Source organism: Hippocampus zosterae, chromosome 4 (genome assembly GCF_025434085.1).
Source record: "Hippocampus zosterae strain Florida chromosome 4, ASM2543408v3, whole genome shotgun sequence".
NCBI classification, from domain to species: domain Eukaryota; kingdom Metazoa; phylum Chordata; class Actinopteri; order Syngnathiformes; family Syngnathidae; genus Hippocampus; species Hippocampus zosterae.
Genome location: NC_067454.1, coordinates 7,869,990 through 7,882,984, shown reverse-complemented (window position 1 = coordinate 7,882,984; position 12,995 = coordinate 7,869,990). Strand labels below are relative to the sequence as shown.

At 40.8% G+C, this 12,995-nt stretch overlaps 1 protein-coding gene across 3 annotated transcripts in view; it reads right to left on the bottom strand.

Annotated features, from left to right (window-relative positions):
* fto (FTO alpha-ketoglutarate dependent dioxygenase) overlaps positions 1–12,995 on the bottom strand; it is a 130,548-nt gene that overhangs the window by 83,312 nt on the left and 34,241 nt on the right. For all 3 annotated transcript variants that reach the window (XM_052064333.1, XM_052064332.1, XM_052064334.1), the window contains 3 exons: positions 11,343–11,422; positions 9,631–9,774; positions 1,995–2,114 (listed from right to left, as the gene is read on the bottom strand). In XM_052064333.1, coding sequence (XP_051920293.1) covers positions 1,995–2,114; positions 9,631–9,774; positions 11,343–11,422 — 344 coding nt within the window. The remainder of the gene's footprint in view (positions 1–1,994; positions 2,115–9,630; positions 9,775–11,342; positions 11,423–12,995) is intronic.

The following is a 12,995-nucleotide window of genomic DNA, read 5'->3' as shown; positions in this document are numbered from 1 at the left end:
GCAAATATTTTTTAATACAATTAGTTTTAATACCGACCTTAAATTTGCTCACTTCTCATTCACAGATAATAAATGTACACCCTTTTTAACATGTTGAATTTGATCATTTTTTATTTTAATGACACATAGAATGACCTTAAATTAGTACACAAACCGCAAATGCTTCCTTGTTGTGGGATAATATCAGGTGATATTCACCTTTTCAAATATACATCATGTGTATTATGGATTATTTTATTTAGGATAGTTGTTCTTTTTAGTTTGTTTTGCTCTTTTGACTATTTTTAATTACTGGTATTGCATCAATATTTTAAAACGAGAAAGATATACGTTATGTTAGGTTTTCATATTGGTTTTTATTTTATTTCTAATCATAAAAACTGATTTTTTTTTTAACTGAGGTCTTTGAAGCACATGGACGAATTCCGAATGTAAACACATATTCAACCCTGCTATGGCTTACTTGACTCTTCCACAATATTCGGAAAGAGCTGGGTGACACTACAACACTAGGAGAGAGCAAGGGAGGGAGAGAGAGAGAGAGACCTCACATTTCACTTGATGCCCTTCTCTAAATGCGCCTCCAAATCACTCACTTCATCTTAGGGCCCCCAGAGGCGGCGCTCCAGATGAGTTTAGCTCTTGACCCCCCCCCCCCCCCCCCCCAAAAAAACCTCACCCGCCCACCAACTCAATGCCAAGCAGTGCTTGGAAAGTGAGAGGGTGAGAGAGCTCTGGAAAGCGCGGGTATAGAGAAAGCGAGAGAGAGAGAGTAGAGGTGCTCTCGGTCTTTATCCCCGCCTGAGCATTAGATGTGATTACTGCTCAGCTCTGCACACTGACACAGACTGAGAGCTTCTCAAGTCACCGGCGGTGGGCGAGAGACTCAAGGAAACACAAGGAGAAAGAGAGGGAGAGAAAGAGAAAGCCGGAGGAGAGAGCAAAGGAAGCTCGAGGATGCTTTAATGATACAAGAGTGCCCCCTGCTGCTTCTCGCATCAAGTCTGTCTAACACATACGCGCGCACACACACACACACACACACACACACACACACATACACTTTTGAGACCAAGTGTTATGTTATGCGTGGATCTGTGTGTAAATGTGTGTGGCACATGTGTACAGAGCGATGCCAGAGACTTAATTACGAGTGTGACATTCCAAAGTGATTCCTTTACAGTGGTGTCTGACTAATAGGCGCGTCCCTCCGCAATAAAAGCGTCTGCACGGCTGCGATTAAACAAATGACACGTCTTTAAGAAGGCGCCCGTCCGTCATGTCACAATATAGACGCACACATCTCTGCCCACTACCTGGACGATGGGCATGTATTGGGTGAAACGTCATTCGTGTTGATTTTTGTGTTTACGATCACAAGCAGACTGTTTTTGTTGGCGAACAAATTTATGTGAAATTATGGTTTTGAGTGTATTTTTATGTTGATGGTAAATTATTAGTTGCTGTTTAAATTGGGATGCTTATCTGGTAAATAAAAGGATGATGTTTTAAAATTCCCAATTTCTGAATTCCATGCAATTTCAAAATTCTGGGTTTTGTACACTCCCAAAGTTAGAATTAAATTCCGCAATTTAAGGCGCACCTAAAAGCATAAAATTTTGTCAAAAGCCAACAGAGCGCTTTATAAATCGATACGTCTTTTATGTGGATCAATGTTCTGATTTCTTGGACATAATATTTTAAATGTTCTGTAAACCGCTTTGTTAAAGCTGCAGTGTACGTGAAAGCTCTATTGAAATAAAGCTATATTGTATTGCATTGTATCCCCTTTAGTGTAGCTCCATCTAATGGATGCATAATACAACCGCAGCCACTTTTATTCTATGCGCTTTATAAAGCAGCGCACCCTATAAATGACAACGGTTTTAAAATCGTCCATTCATTGAAGGTGCGCCTTATACTCCGAAGCGCCTTATAATGCGGAGAATACGGTATTTTAAATTACGTCGGTCAACACAAGCTTAAAAGCTCACCATGGTCTCCATGAGCTTCCAGTCCTTCTCCAGCTCCTCCATGGGTTTGCTCCACCAGCTGCAGAAGCGTGTGTAGCGCTGGCCCTGAAACCAGTACTGTCGCAGCCATTCGAACTCCACCTGCATGCAAGACAACACACACGCAAAGCTTTACACTCTTGATGGAGTATATACTGTAAGTAATAAGCACTTTTTTTTTCTTTTCAGATTTTAAACACAATTGGTGTAACCATGAACCATTAAATTAGGACACATTAATCCCATCACGGCAATTTAAGGACGAGCCTGCTATGCAGTCCTCGTCTGTTTCCCTCCCATGATTTACCTTGTGACAGTACATCACCAAAGTCAACTTAAATGCATTAGTGTAAAACAATGTAAGACAGGATTTCATGTTTTAACCTTCTATAAGGGGCCTTGATCACGCAAAATCAACTTGAGCTTTGAGCCACGTTAAAATGCTAACTCCTCACCAAAGACACCCCCAAAAGTGGTGTTTTCCTCCGATGTGCCCATCTCTGAGCATTCCTGCTCATTCCTGTTCTTGATTTTATTTATTTTTAGAAAAACTCAATCTATAATTTTCAGTGATCTGTTGCATGTCTGCGATGATTGAGAATGGTCAAGTATGTAAATCAGTGCAACCATTTTCATCATTTCAATCATTTCCCTCGAAATCAGCACAATAGACTGCCCCTAAAAGGTGGCATTTTGCTCCTAATTTGAGACAGTTTATTTAAAATTGTCATCAATTCGCACCTGTACGACCAGCTAATTTGCCGATTCCTTTTCAAAATACTCTTTATGAATATTTTTTTATTACCGACAAACTTATGCCCCACATTTCAGCCCATTTATCGGTAATTTACTGATAATTCATTTAATATTTATTTTGCAACTTACAGTGCTCTTAAAATTTCAGGGGCCAATGTGATCCTAGCACACACAATTAAGTCTGGACCTGTGCTCTAAATAGGGGAAAATATATATTTTTATTTTAGTTTAAATTTAAACTGAGAAAATATTTGTTCAAAGTGACTTAAAATAGAGGTCTAATTAAATTTAAAAGTAAATGTGAACTCAAGTTAAAATTTCTTACTTGATTATAAAAAATTAATAAAATTCTGAAATGCATGATGCAAATTGTGACAGTAAATGATTAGACCGTATCAGCTTAACGTGCTTAGCTTCTGATTCCCAATTAAAATGGGATATTTTTTCTTCCCAAATTGTTGTACAATTGCTCAAAATAGCGTGATTTAAGAGGCTTAAATGCAACAGAGTCATCAAAATCTTACCCGCTTGAACACCAGAAGGCTCCGCCCACTTACTACACATTGCATCGGGCTCTCCCTCCGCCTCGTTTACAGATGAGAGTTTCGCCTACCGATGCACGACTGTTTTTTTTTTTCTTACTTTCATGTTTCCCGCGCTTTTGAAGTGCTGATTTAATCCTTGCAAGGACACGGCATATCGCCAGGTGCTTCGAACTGTATGCGGGTTTCCGCGCGTTTGTTCTTTCGCGACAATGCTGCATGTGCCCTTTGTTTGAATTCCTGCCTAAAAACTTGCGGGCGTAAGCACGGATGTCAACGGGCCTCCCCCAATTGCCGCCAACGCGAAGATGACGCCGTCCTCCCCCAAAACGTCCTACAAAGCAAGCGGCGCTTCATTTTGACAAGTGCACAATAAAAAGTGGAGTTGCACACATTTCAAATGGTAGCAGAACGCCATTGTTCTCTTTATGAGAACTACTTTGTTTACAGTTCTTCCAAAGGAGTTTTTGTTCGCCTGTACAACAGGCCCTGTTTTACGTTGCTTCACAAAGCGAACAGTGACAAGGCTTTGGCAGATAAGCTGACATTTGTAGAAAAACAAGAAAAGCAGTCATATTTTCAATAATAACAATTTCTTGCCATTTTTGTGTAACCAAAAGAAATGCATTCACAATTCCATACAAGTAATTATTTTGGAATCAGATTTAAAAGAAACAGTTGTGATTTAGTGAGACAAATCCAATGTGGCAAGGAAAAATAAAGTTGTACCTCAAAATACAAGTGATTAGACTTTTTTGCAAACAAAAATGACTTACAAGTACTATATAGTGGCAGCGTCTTTTACAACAAGCAGCAATTTGGCAATAGTATGACATAATTCCTCATTCAGAGGACGAGGGCCATCTTCAAGCTGTTTTTTTGCTATTTCCAGTTGAAGTTAAACTAAACCAAGAGATCTGCTTTCATTTCCTAATAAGTTTATTTTGTGCACTTCAATTCGCAGCATGGACTCCAGTGAGTCCATTTCTGCTTCCGCAATGTCAAAGACTGTGCGCCTCTTGCGCACCGAGTGTGTTCATGCCCGCAACGGTGCAAGCGCCCATTTCTAATAGCGCTCGTCTGCGAAAATGCCAAATGAAAACAAATTCATTTCATTCATTCATTCATTCATTCATTCATTCATCTTCCGAGCCGCTTGATCCGTTAAATCATTTACACCACACTTTGCACTAGAGACTCAGCACCAACAGGGAGCCGTTAATGTTATGATAAATACTCTATTATAATACGGGAAAAAAAATAATTTTACAAGAGTGACATCCATAATGAGAAAAAAAACAACATATTAGTTTTACTTTTTTCCTACTTATAACGGCAGAATGTAAAAAGGTTTTTGAAGACACACTGCCAGAAAAATGTAAAAAATGTTGCATTTCTATTTTTCTATTTCCATCATTTTTTATGGGTAAAAATAATAATAATAATAATAAAATAACTGGAAAAATCAGAAGCTTGATTTTGGAGCTTCCACAGGTTCTAGTGTTCTTTTTTTTCGGTAGTATGCGATGTGTTATCTAGTGTAGAGGCAGAACACGGGATCATCACTCTGATCCCAGCAGGGATGACATGCAAGGACCGGGCCGTGTAGGCACCACTCCGAAGCCTCTCGGTGGCTACATACAAGCCAGCCTTCAAAGAAATGTCATCCTTTATGCTCCCCGGTATCCACTCCCCTTCGATCACCGCGGCTCAAACAAACAACAAAGCCGTGGAGGCCCAATATCGGACATCCTTTCCTCCCTTTTCTGTCTTCTGATTGTCTGCCTGTCCTTCTGCTCGGAGAAAACAAACCGCTTTGAGCCACAGTGGATTTTGTGGAGTAGTGACATTTTGGGCTGGAGCATCCAGCTGGGCGCTATGAGGGTGGACGGGTGCAAAGAAAGATTGTTGGGGTCGGTTTTTATGCTAGCGGCTTCCCCGAGGCGTTTGCTGTCAACTCCCTAGGTGATGGACACACAAGCTACACATTAGTCTGACGTTATGCCACCCGGCTGCCCATTGTGGTCAAAAAAGACAAGTGGCTTTCCTCTCTTCCCCTCCCATTTAATTAGGCTTTTTTTTGTTTTTTTAATGGTATTCCCTTAGTGGACCCGATCAATTTCCAGAGGGACGAGGGGAGCCTGAGGTGGGAGGTGATAAGAGTTTAATCGATCCCATTCCGCCGACTTGTGTTTACTTTCACCCAGAAGGCCCTCACAGATCAGGTCGAAAAAAAATTCACCCACACACACAAAATGTCACCTCGTGGTCATGTATGGTCTAGCGCTTAAACAGCAGATACATACGCATGGAGTACAGTACTGTATATGTTGCTCTATGTGACTCGCTGTTGTTTTGCAGCTTCTCGCGGAATTAAAATTGTTTGGTTTTTTTTACCGGTTTATGTTAATTGGATGCTACTTCGCGGATTTTTGTTTATTGCGGGTAGTTTTGGTTCCCTTTAACCGCGATAAACGAGAGATTACTGTACAACAGTCTGGTCAAGTCAATAGGTCACAGGCTTCAGACAGTTATTGCAAGTGAGGGTGGTGTCACCAAATCTTAAATTATTCACTTCAGGTTGACTTCATAATGTCTGTTCCAATACTTTTGTGGACAACTTCTCATAAAAGGTGCTCTGTGCTGAGTTGTTTCACACATCGAGAAGTAAATAGCATGATCTGAAACCAAAATGTCTTCAGGAGACAACAAAAATAAAGGAATCACCTTGCCGTTCTAATACTTGTGGAGGGCATGTCAACACTTTTAAATCTGGATCTGAACTTTTTTATGACAGTTTAAATTTATCATGGATCAGATCCCTTTATTGTACTTTTTTAAGACAACATTTATTTTGATTTTGGCCCCTTCTATAAGCCTCACAACAAGCCAGGAGTCGTAGGACACCACTGGTTCGCCCTTGCGTTTGTGCAATACAGCAAACAAAGGATGAACACATGAATTAAATAATAATAACTGTGACCTACAGACTGCATCTGGCACAGATCAGCAGGAAACACACTTTAAGAGATTACAACAAGATGTCATACGCGCCTCAGGTGAGGCGTTTCAAATCCGAAGCAAAGAGACCTTGGAAGGTCACGTGTGCACTTCTCCCATGAACATGACTGTTGGGGTGAAGCCCCCCCCCCCTCGCTTTTCAATATTTACCAACATCATTAGCAAGAAGGGTCCCTGAGGGCTTTCTGTCACACACCCACCTGGGAGGTGGCACAGTAGCTTTAAATGGGACAAGGCATTTGCGTCTGGGATTAGCATTTCAAAGGTAAAACATGTATACGGCGGCTTTGTGGTGACGCTGGGTTTGGACCCCTCCTAGTTTAGTAAATAAGGAAGTGTGACCAAACAGTGACAACAAGGGGCTGTTTGTGTTAGGCTACACAGTTTTAATGGATGGATACAATTTGGACTGTTTATGACCACTGGCTTTGTTTGTGGCCTGAAAACAATCATCCATTTTCAATCACCCTTGTGCTCATTTGATTCACAGCTGGAGCGTATCGCAGATTACTTTGGAAAGGAGGTGGAGTAAAAATTTGAAAATTATGTTTTGTTTTTTTAAAACAAATTGTTAATGCTGGAAATGTGAAGGAGACTCCCTATTACTTCCCCTAACAAGTTGCAAGCTACACTTAACTTGGCTTGTCCCCAATATAAAAGGGCTTGGTCTCTCTTAATGGAAATGTATCATTCCAACAATACTTCCTTGACATAAATTGTTACTTTTCCATTCGCCTGATATTTTCCGGCACTTGTGGCATTTCAAGAGCACAAATATATGCAAAAGAGTGAGCTTTTCAGCACATACCTGAAGATAGGTTAAATGCGGAAGAGAACCATGACTAAGTAGGTTCATCGTATTCATTTGAAGCATGAAACGTCAAGTGTTAAAATTTAAATGCTGAAAAATATCAATGTGAATGAATAGCCATGATGTTTCAGTGTATTTGCAACCAATACAATAATGGACCGCATGCTAAAAATCTGTCCAGCTGAGGTATGCCAAATATCCACGTGATCAAGGGTTTTAAAAAAGAATTAAAAAGATACGATCTTGGCCAGGTCAGCTTTCCAAAATAGAAACTAAAATCAAAAAGTTCATGCTTATTTGGTGATATTTATGTATATATTCTAAAATAAATAATATTTGCTAACGGCCACGAGCTTACCTCACCCTGTACTGCCACTGCCTCGTTAGCAGGTGCTAGCTTTGCTGTTCGCGCTTTCTTTTGTTAAAAGGGCCCACAGGGCAGTGCTCGGGTTAGGATGCCTACACGTCTCTGGCTTGTTCACACTGCAGTCGTCCATGTCAAACACAACCTGCGCAATATGCAGCCTGCCGCACGCCAAACGTGGACCGCCGTCATAAATAACGGCGCTAACAATACATCATTTAAGTGGGTGTTCTGCTCTCGTGGGCAACTTCAAACAAATGGCCACATCGATCATTGCAAATGCCAAGAGGGGGGCCCCGCCAGCTCCTTCAACTACCCACCCACAACATCACCTCAACACATACATTAACAAGCAACTGCTCTTGAATAAACAGCATTTCGATTTTGTCTTCAAAATGATTTCAAAATGGGATATTTAATTAATTAAAAATATATATCTGCCAATAGAACTGGAAAATTTGAGTTGGCAAGTACGAATAGCTAGACGCAAAAACTGCCATGCACTGATGCTTTAAAAATAGTGCACTTATACTACCAACACCAATAAAATTATAGCAGGGTTTGGGGTTTTTTTGTAGTTAAACTTACCCAGAAACAGAAATAAAATCTCATTAAGTTATTAAACTATTTATATTAAGTGAAAAGACAACAACCTAGTAAGAAGAAATATCTTAATTTGAGATCATTTATCTAGGTTAGATTTTAGTTATCACAGCAGTGTACTCATTCCTGCTAATCCTGACAACCTAGCAGCCGTTGCTAACTCAGCAAGTGTACGATCTAAAAAAACAAACAAAAAAGAACTGAACAATGGCAGCCCTATTGTTTGGCTGGACTGAATAATTAATATTGTCTACAACCTTTAAACAACCGCACGGCAGACTCATTCGTCATGCCGACCCGTTGAGGATCTCGAGATGCTAGCGTTAGCTAGGATGCGTTTGCCTGGGGAGCTCAGGGGTGCGGCGTGGAAGGCGCAGAGGTGAAGTGCGATATTAACAGTTCGCCTGTGGCGAGCTAGCACAAAGGGGGTCTCAGAGTTGGAGGTGCTCGTTGCTGGGAGTGAAAGGCGGTTCGCGAGGAGCTACGGGGTAAGACTCCATCGTTAGATAACATATGGAGAGGCTGTTGCCATACAATTCATCACAGGCCGGGGAAAATTAGAACAAACTGTACTTTGAGGCGTTGTTTCCCAGAAGGGAAACAAGCAGCTAAGTGGAGGGAGGAGAGCAAGAAGGTTCTGTTTTGGCAGCTTTAACATGCTAGCACCGGGCCTCCAACAATCGGAACACTGAATAGCCCACAAGTTGAACATCCACACATTCTTGCTCAGCATCGGACTTGACAAAGCATGTGATCTTTCTTTGCGCCAGTTATTTAGAATCATCATCGCCTTTCACTATAAAAATAAAAAGTGCAGCTTGAAGTCATCCACAAATTCAAAGTCGAGATCACAAACAAGGACAAGATAGGCGTGTCAGATGCCGTAACGCACGTGACCGTTCCTTGAAGCAGTTACGATTCAAGGATCAACGATTATCACCACCATTATCACCAACAGAATCACCTCAGAAATAAATACACAATGATCAAAACAATTACGGATACAAATAGACATGGAAGTATGAACAATAAAAAAAGCTAAATCAACAAATGTGTATTTATATGTGATGTGTCCAAACTTTTATGGACTGAATTGTATTTGGTGCACAGTAAATCAATAAACTGAAATAAATGTCCTGTTCCTAATCAGTTCAAGGACAAAGTTGTGGTTAAGTGCCCCCCAACCCTCCTCTCACTCACACACACACAAAATCATGTGCAAACAACAAACATACATCACTCAGACAGCTTTAGTGAGTTATTTTCCAATCTATGTTTTTATGAGTAAAACAGATGTATTTTATGTTTGCTATTAATTTTGACAACTTTGAAGTGTTCTGTTTTCACTTGGACTTAAAACAAAAAGAGCCTTATTTCCCCTGGACTAAACGGCCTCCTTTGATTTCCATGTGGCGAAACAATACGACACCGGTGACATTGGCGGCTTTGCAATCACATAAAAATGTGACACTTTTTCCACCGCTGTGATGTGATGCGGGGGCCACTAAAGAACACACGCACCTCATTGTGGATCTCCTCGCAGTGTTGCATGGTGGCCGGCCTCAGGGTCGTCAGGCTGTGGGAGCCGGTCTCCGGATCCGCGTGCAGGTTGCACAGGGCCTCTTGGCATCGTGACTGGATGTAGGTCAGAGTTCCAGTGGAACACTGATGGGGTGGGTACAGAGACAATGTGATGTACAAGCACTGTTGACAATTGACAAATTAAGTCATTAAAGGGGAAATACAGTATTATGCAACATGTATTTCTTTATATTATTTGTATACAAATGGTTGAGTCTCCGGCATGCATTCCCAACTATCAAGATTAAATACCCACGTAGATTTTTTTTTTTTTATATCTATCATCTGCCACTCTGAAAATGCTTCTTGAAGCAAGCAGTGCTGAATTTTGCCCATTGTGATTTAAAAGTGGGTCTGATTAACAAAATAACACGTCCATGGCACCCACCAGTTGGTTATTACAATGATCTAAGATATCAGCTACACAACTACAGTGAAGCACTATGATGTTAAAGCTAAGAGGTAAGCAAAGCTGCAGTGTGAGAAGTTCCATCAAGCCATCAGTGTGTTACTTTTGTGGTTTGGTGATGAAGTGCTGATTCCATGAGTGAAAATATCTGTCTTTACAGGGGCTCGCTTTCTTCTTTTGAGTCTGGTCTATTTGAGAACACGTAGCTGCTCACAAAGCTCACAAAGCTACAAGTCGTCATGTTAGCGAAAGCCCACTGTTTGTACGGATATGTTTGAGGATGACAATAGTTTGTCTGTGACACAGATTAAGCAAGTGCAGCTGAATGGAACTTGTCGGAACTTTGAGTTTCCAATTTACAGTGGTGCCTTGACTTACAAGTGCCCCAATTTATGAGTGTATCAAGTCACGTTACGACCCAAAATTTTTATTACAAACAAGATTCTGACACGCAACCACTCTAATAAAGTGAAAAATAAAAAGCGTCACTGCCTCTGATGCACTTTAATTCGGAACAAACTGTCAAATAAATGAAAAATGCAAACATTCATTGGGAGGAGCCACTCATATTGAGCTAACCAGATGGTAAATGGCAAATCGGAGCTCATGGCAGAGCTCCTGACGTCACTCATCAAGGCATGCCTGAAGAAGCACACATCGACAAATACAAAACAATGTCTGACTTTTGGCTTTATTGTACTTTATAAAACATTGTTTTTCCTTCATACTCAATTTACACGTTATAAAGGATTTTTTTCTTTTTCTGTTATGTTATATATACAGCATGATGCATTGCCATTTTTCTTTCTTAAAAATTTGGAACAAATAATGGTGCTTTTTGGGGTGCCTGAAACAAGGAAATTGCATTTCAGTGCAGAAGAATGGGCAAAATTGATTTGATATATGAAAAAGAAAAAACAGATTACCAGCTGGGTCACAGAAAAAAAATTAAGCTCTTATCTCAAGGTACTACTATGTCATTTCACATTCAGTAATCATTGGACTGATACAGTAAATTCTCATTATTACATGAGATTGTGCTATTGAAACAATAGACAGACAAAAAAAAACAAATAGTTGGTATGGAATCAAAGAAAGTATCATGAAAATGTCCCATCATTGTGAAAACGTGATACGATTGTTTGCATGTTCCTTTTATCATTTTTTTTTGCAATCACAATCAAGCCTCTTTTGATTTTATTTTGAGGTTAGGTTTGAAGTGTGGCAGGGTGGGGGGTCTCACCTCAGCCACTCTGTGGGTGGAGCTGAAGCGAGCGGCGTCACCGGCAAGGATGCAGTGCTGGTGGGTGCTGTTCAGGTTATCTGGCAAAGAGACAAAAGAACAAGCGAGACTTTCATAATTAATATCAAGAAAACGATGTAATACTCTCTTCAGACTGCTGTCTGACGACGATGATTGTCGCTGGCAAACAAAGCAATAGATAAGCGCCCAGTGATCGATTTCTTTTTTTTTTGGTGTGGGCGTCTCACATTAATCATGACACATTGTGCAAGCATACGATATGCCTGTGCTGGGGACATTTTGAGGGAGAGACTGGATTATTTCTCGTTGTTCCAGTTTTTTCTGGTCATTGTAAAATATGGTAGTTGTCAGGAATAATTGGCAAGTGTCCATGCAACTTTATTGAGGCCTGAGCCAAGCAAAGAACTTAGCAAATTTTGTCAAAGAATTGGAAAAATTTGCAGGATTTTATTGATTTATTTATTTTTATTTAAAAATCCTAAATTTGTAATGATTGCCAGGAGTCAAAAGAAACCTTTGTCATGAGGCTATTCGCAGGCATACATTCTTTCTGCTCTGTGGGAACAAAGAAATTATTTATTTTTATTTAAAAATCCTAAATTTGTAATGATTGCCAGGAGTCAAAAGAAACCTTTGTCATGAGGCTATTCGCAGGCATACATTCTTTCTGCTCTGTGGGAACAAAAAAATCCTCTGGAGCTCGGTTGGGGTTTGATGTTGAGAGATAATATACATTAGTTCGACGAGACTTTTGGAAAGTGGCAAACTCAGTTTGAGCGTGGTGCAAAAGTACAAAAACAATGCATAGAACAAAATGTGCAATACACCTGCATCAAAGAGGCCCAAATCTTTGGGTATTGCGCGACAGACTGTGTTAGGTCCACAAGGAGCAAGCAGCACTATACTGCGGTCGCTTAATTAGCAAACAACAGCAGATCACACTCAATCTGTCAAAAACGGCAGCGCCATACCGACAAACATTTGTCCAATATCGCGGGAGCTTTACAGGGAGGCCTTACTGCTGTTTCCCGCCTATCCCGCCATGTGTTTCTTGTGAGTATAGATGTTCCTCGGTGCTGCTGTTATTTGCCTCATAGACCAATAATTAATTTAGCCACGACAGGGCTGTCGATGGCGGCACATGTGCGTATTTACACCCGCCTGGAGCGGGGAGTACACCGTCTAATGCCTGCGATTTGAAAGTCAAACAGGCGAGTGCTTTTGGGAGGACGATATTATTGTGTGGTAGGAACAGAGGAAGCGGGAAAAAGACGGCGACAAAGAAAACAACTTTGCCGCCATTTCTTTCCCTCCCTCACTCTGATGAGATTGTGACGGATTAGGTCCCCAGGCGGAATTACTCGGCGTCTTTAAAACTGTTTATATCCAATAACAAATTATCTCCATCAATCTGCTCTTTTCTTGGCACGCCGGATGCGTTGGCGGCATCAGGAGGGGAGTTGAGGCAAACTCAATAACTGTAATAAGTATTTATCTTTCTTTCAACCCCTGCGCCTGCTGCCACTTGTCCTCCTTTTTCCAGAAAGTAGGCTTTTAAATATATTGGGTCAACTCATGTCTGCACTCAACCCCCACCCTCCCCTGTGCATTGGGAGCCCGGAATCTGATTAT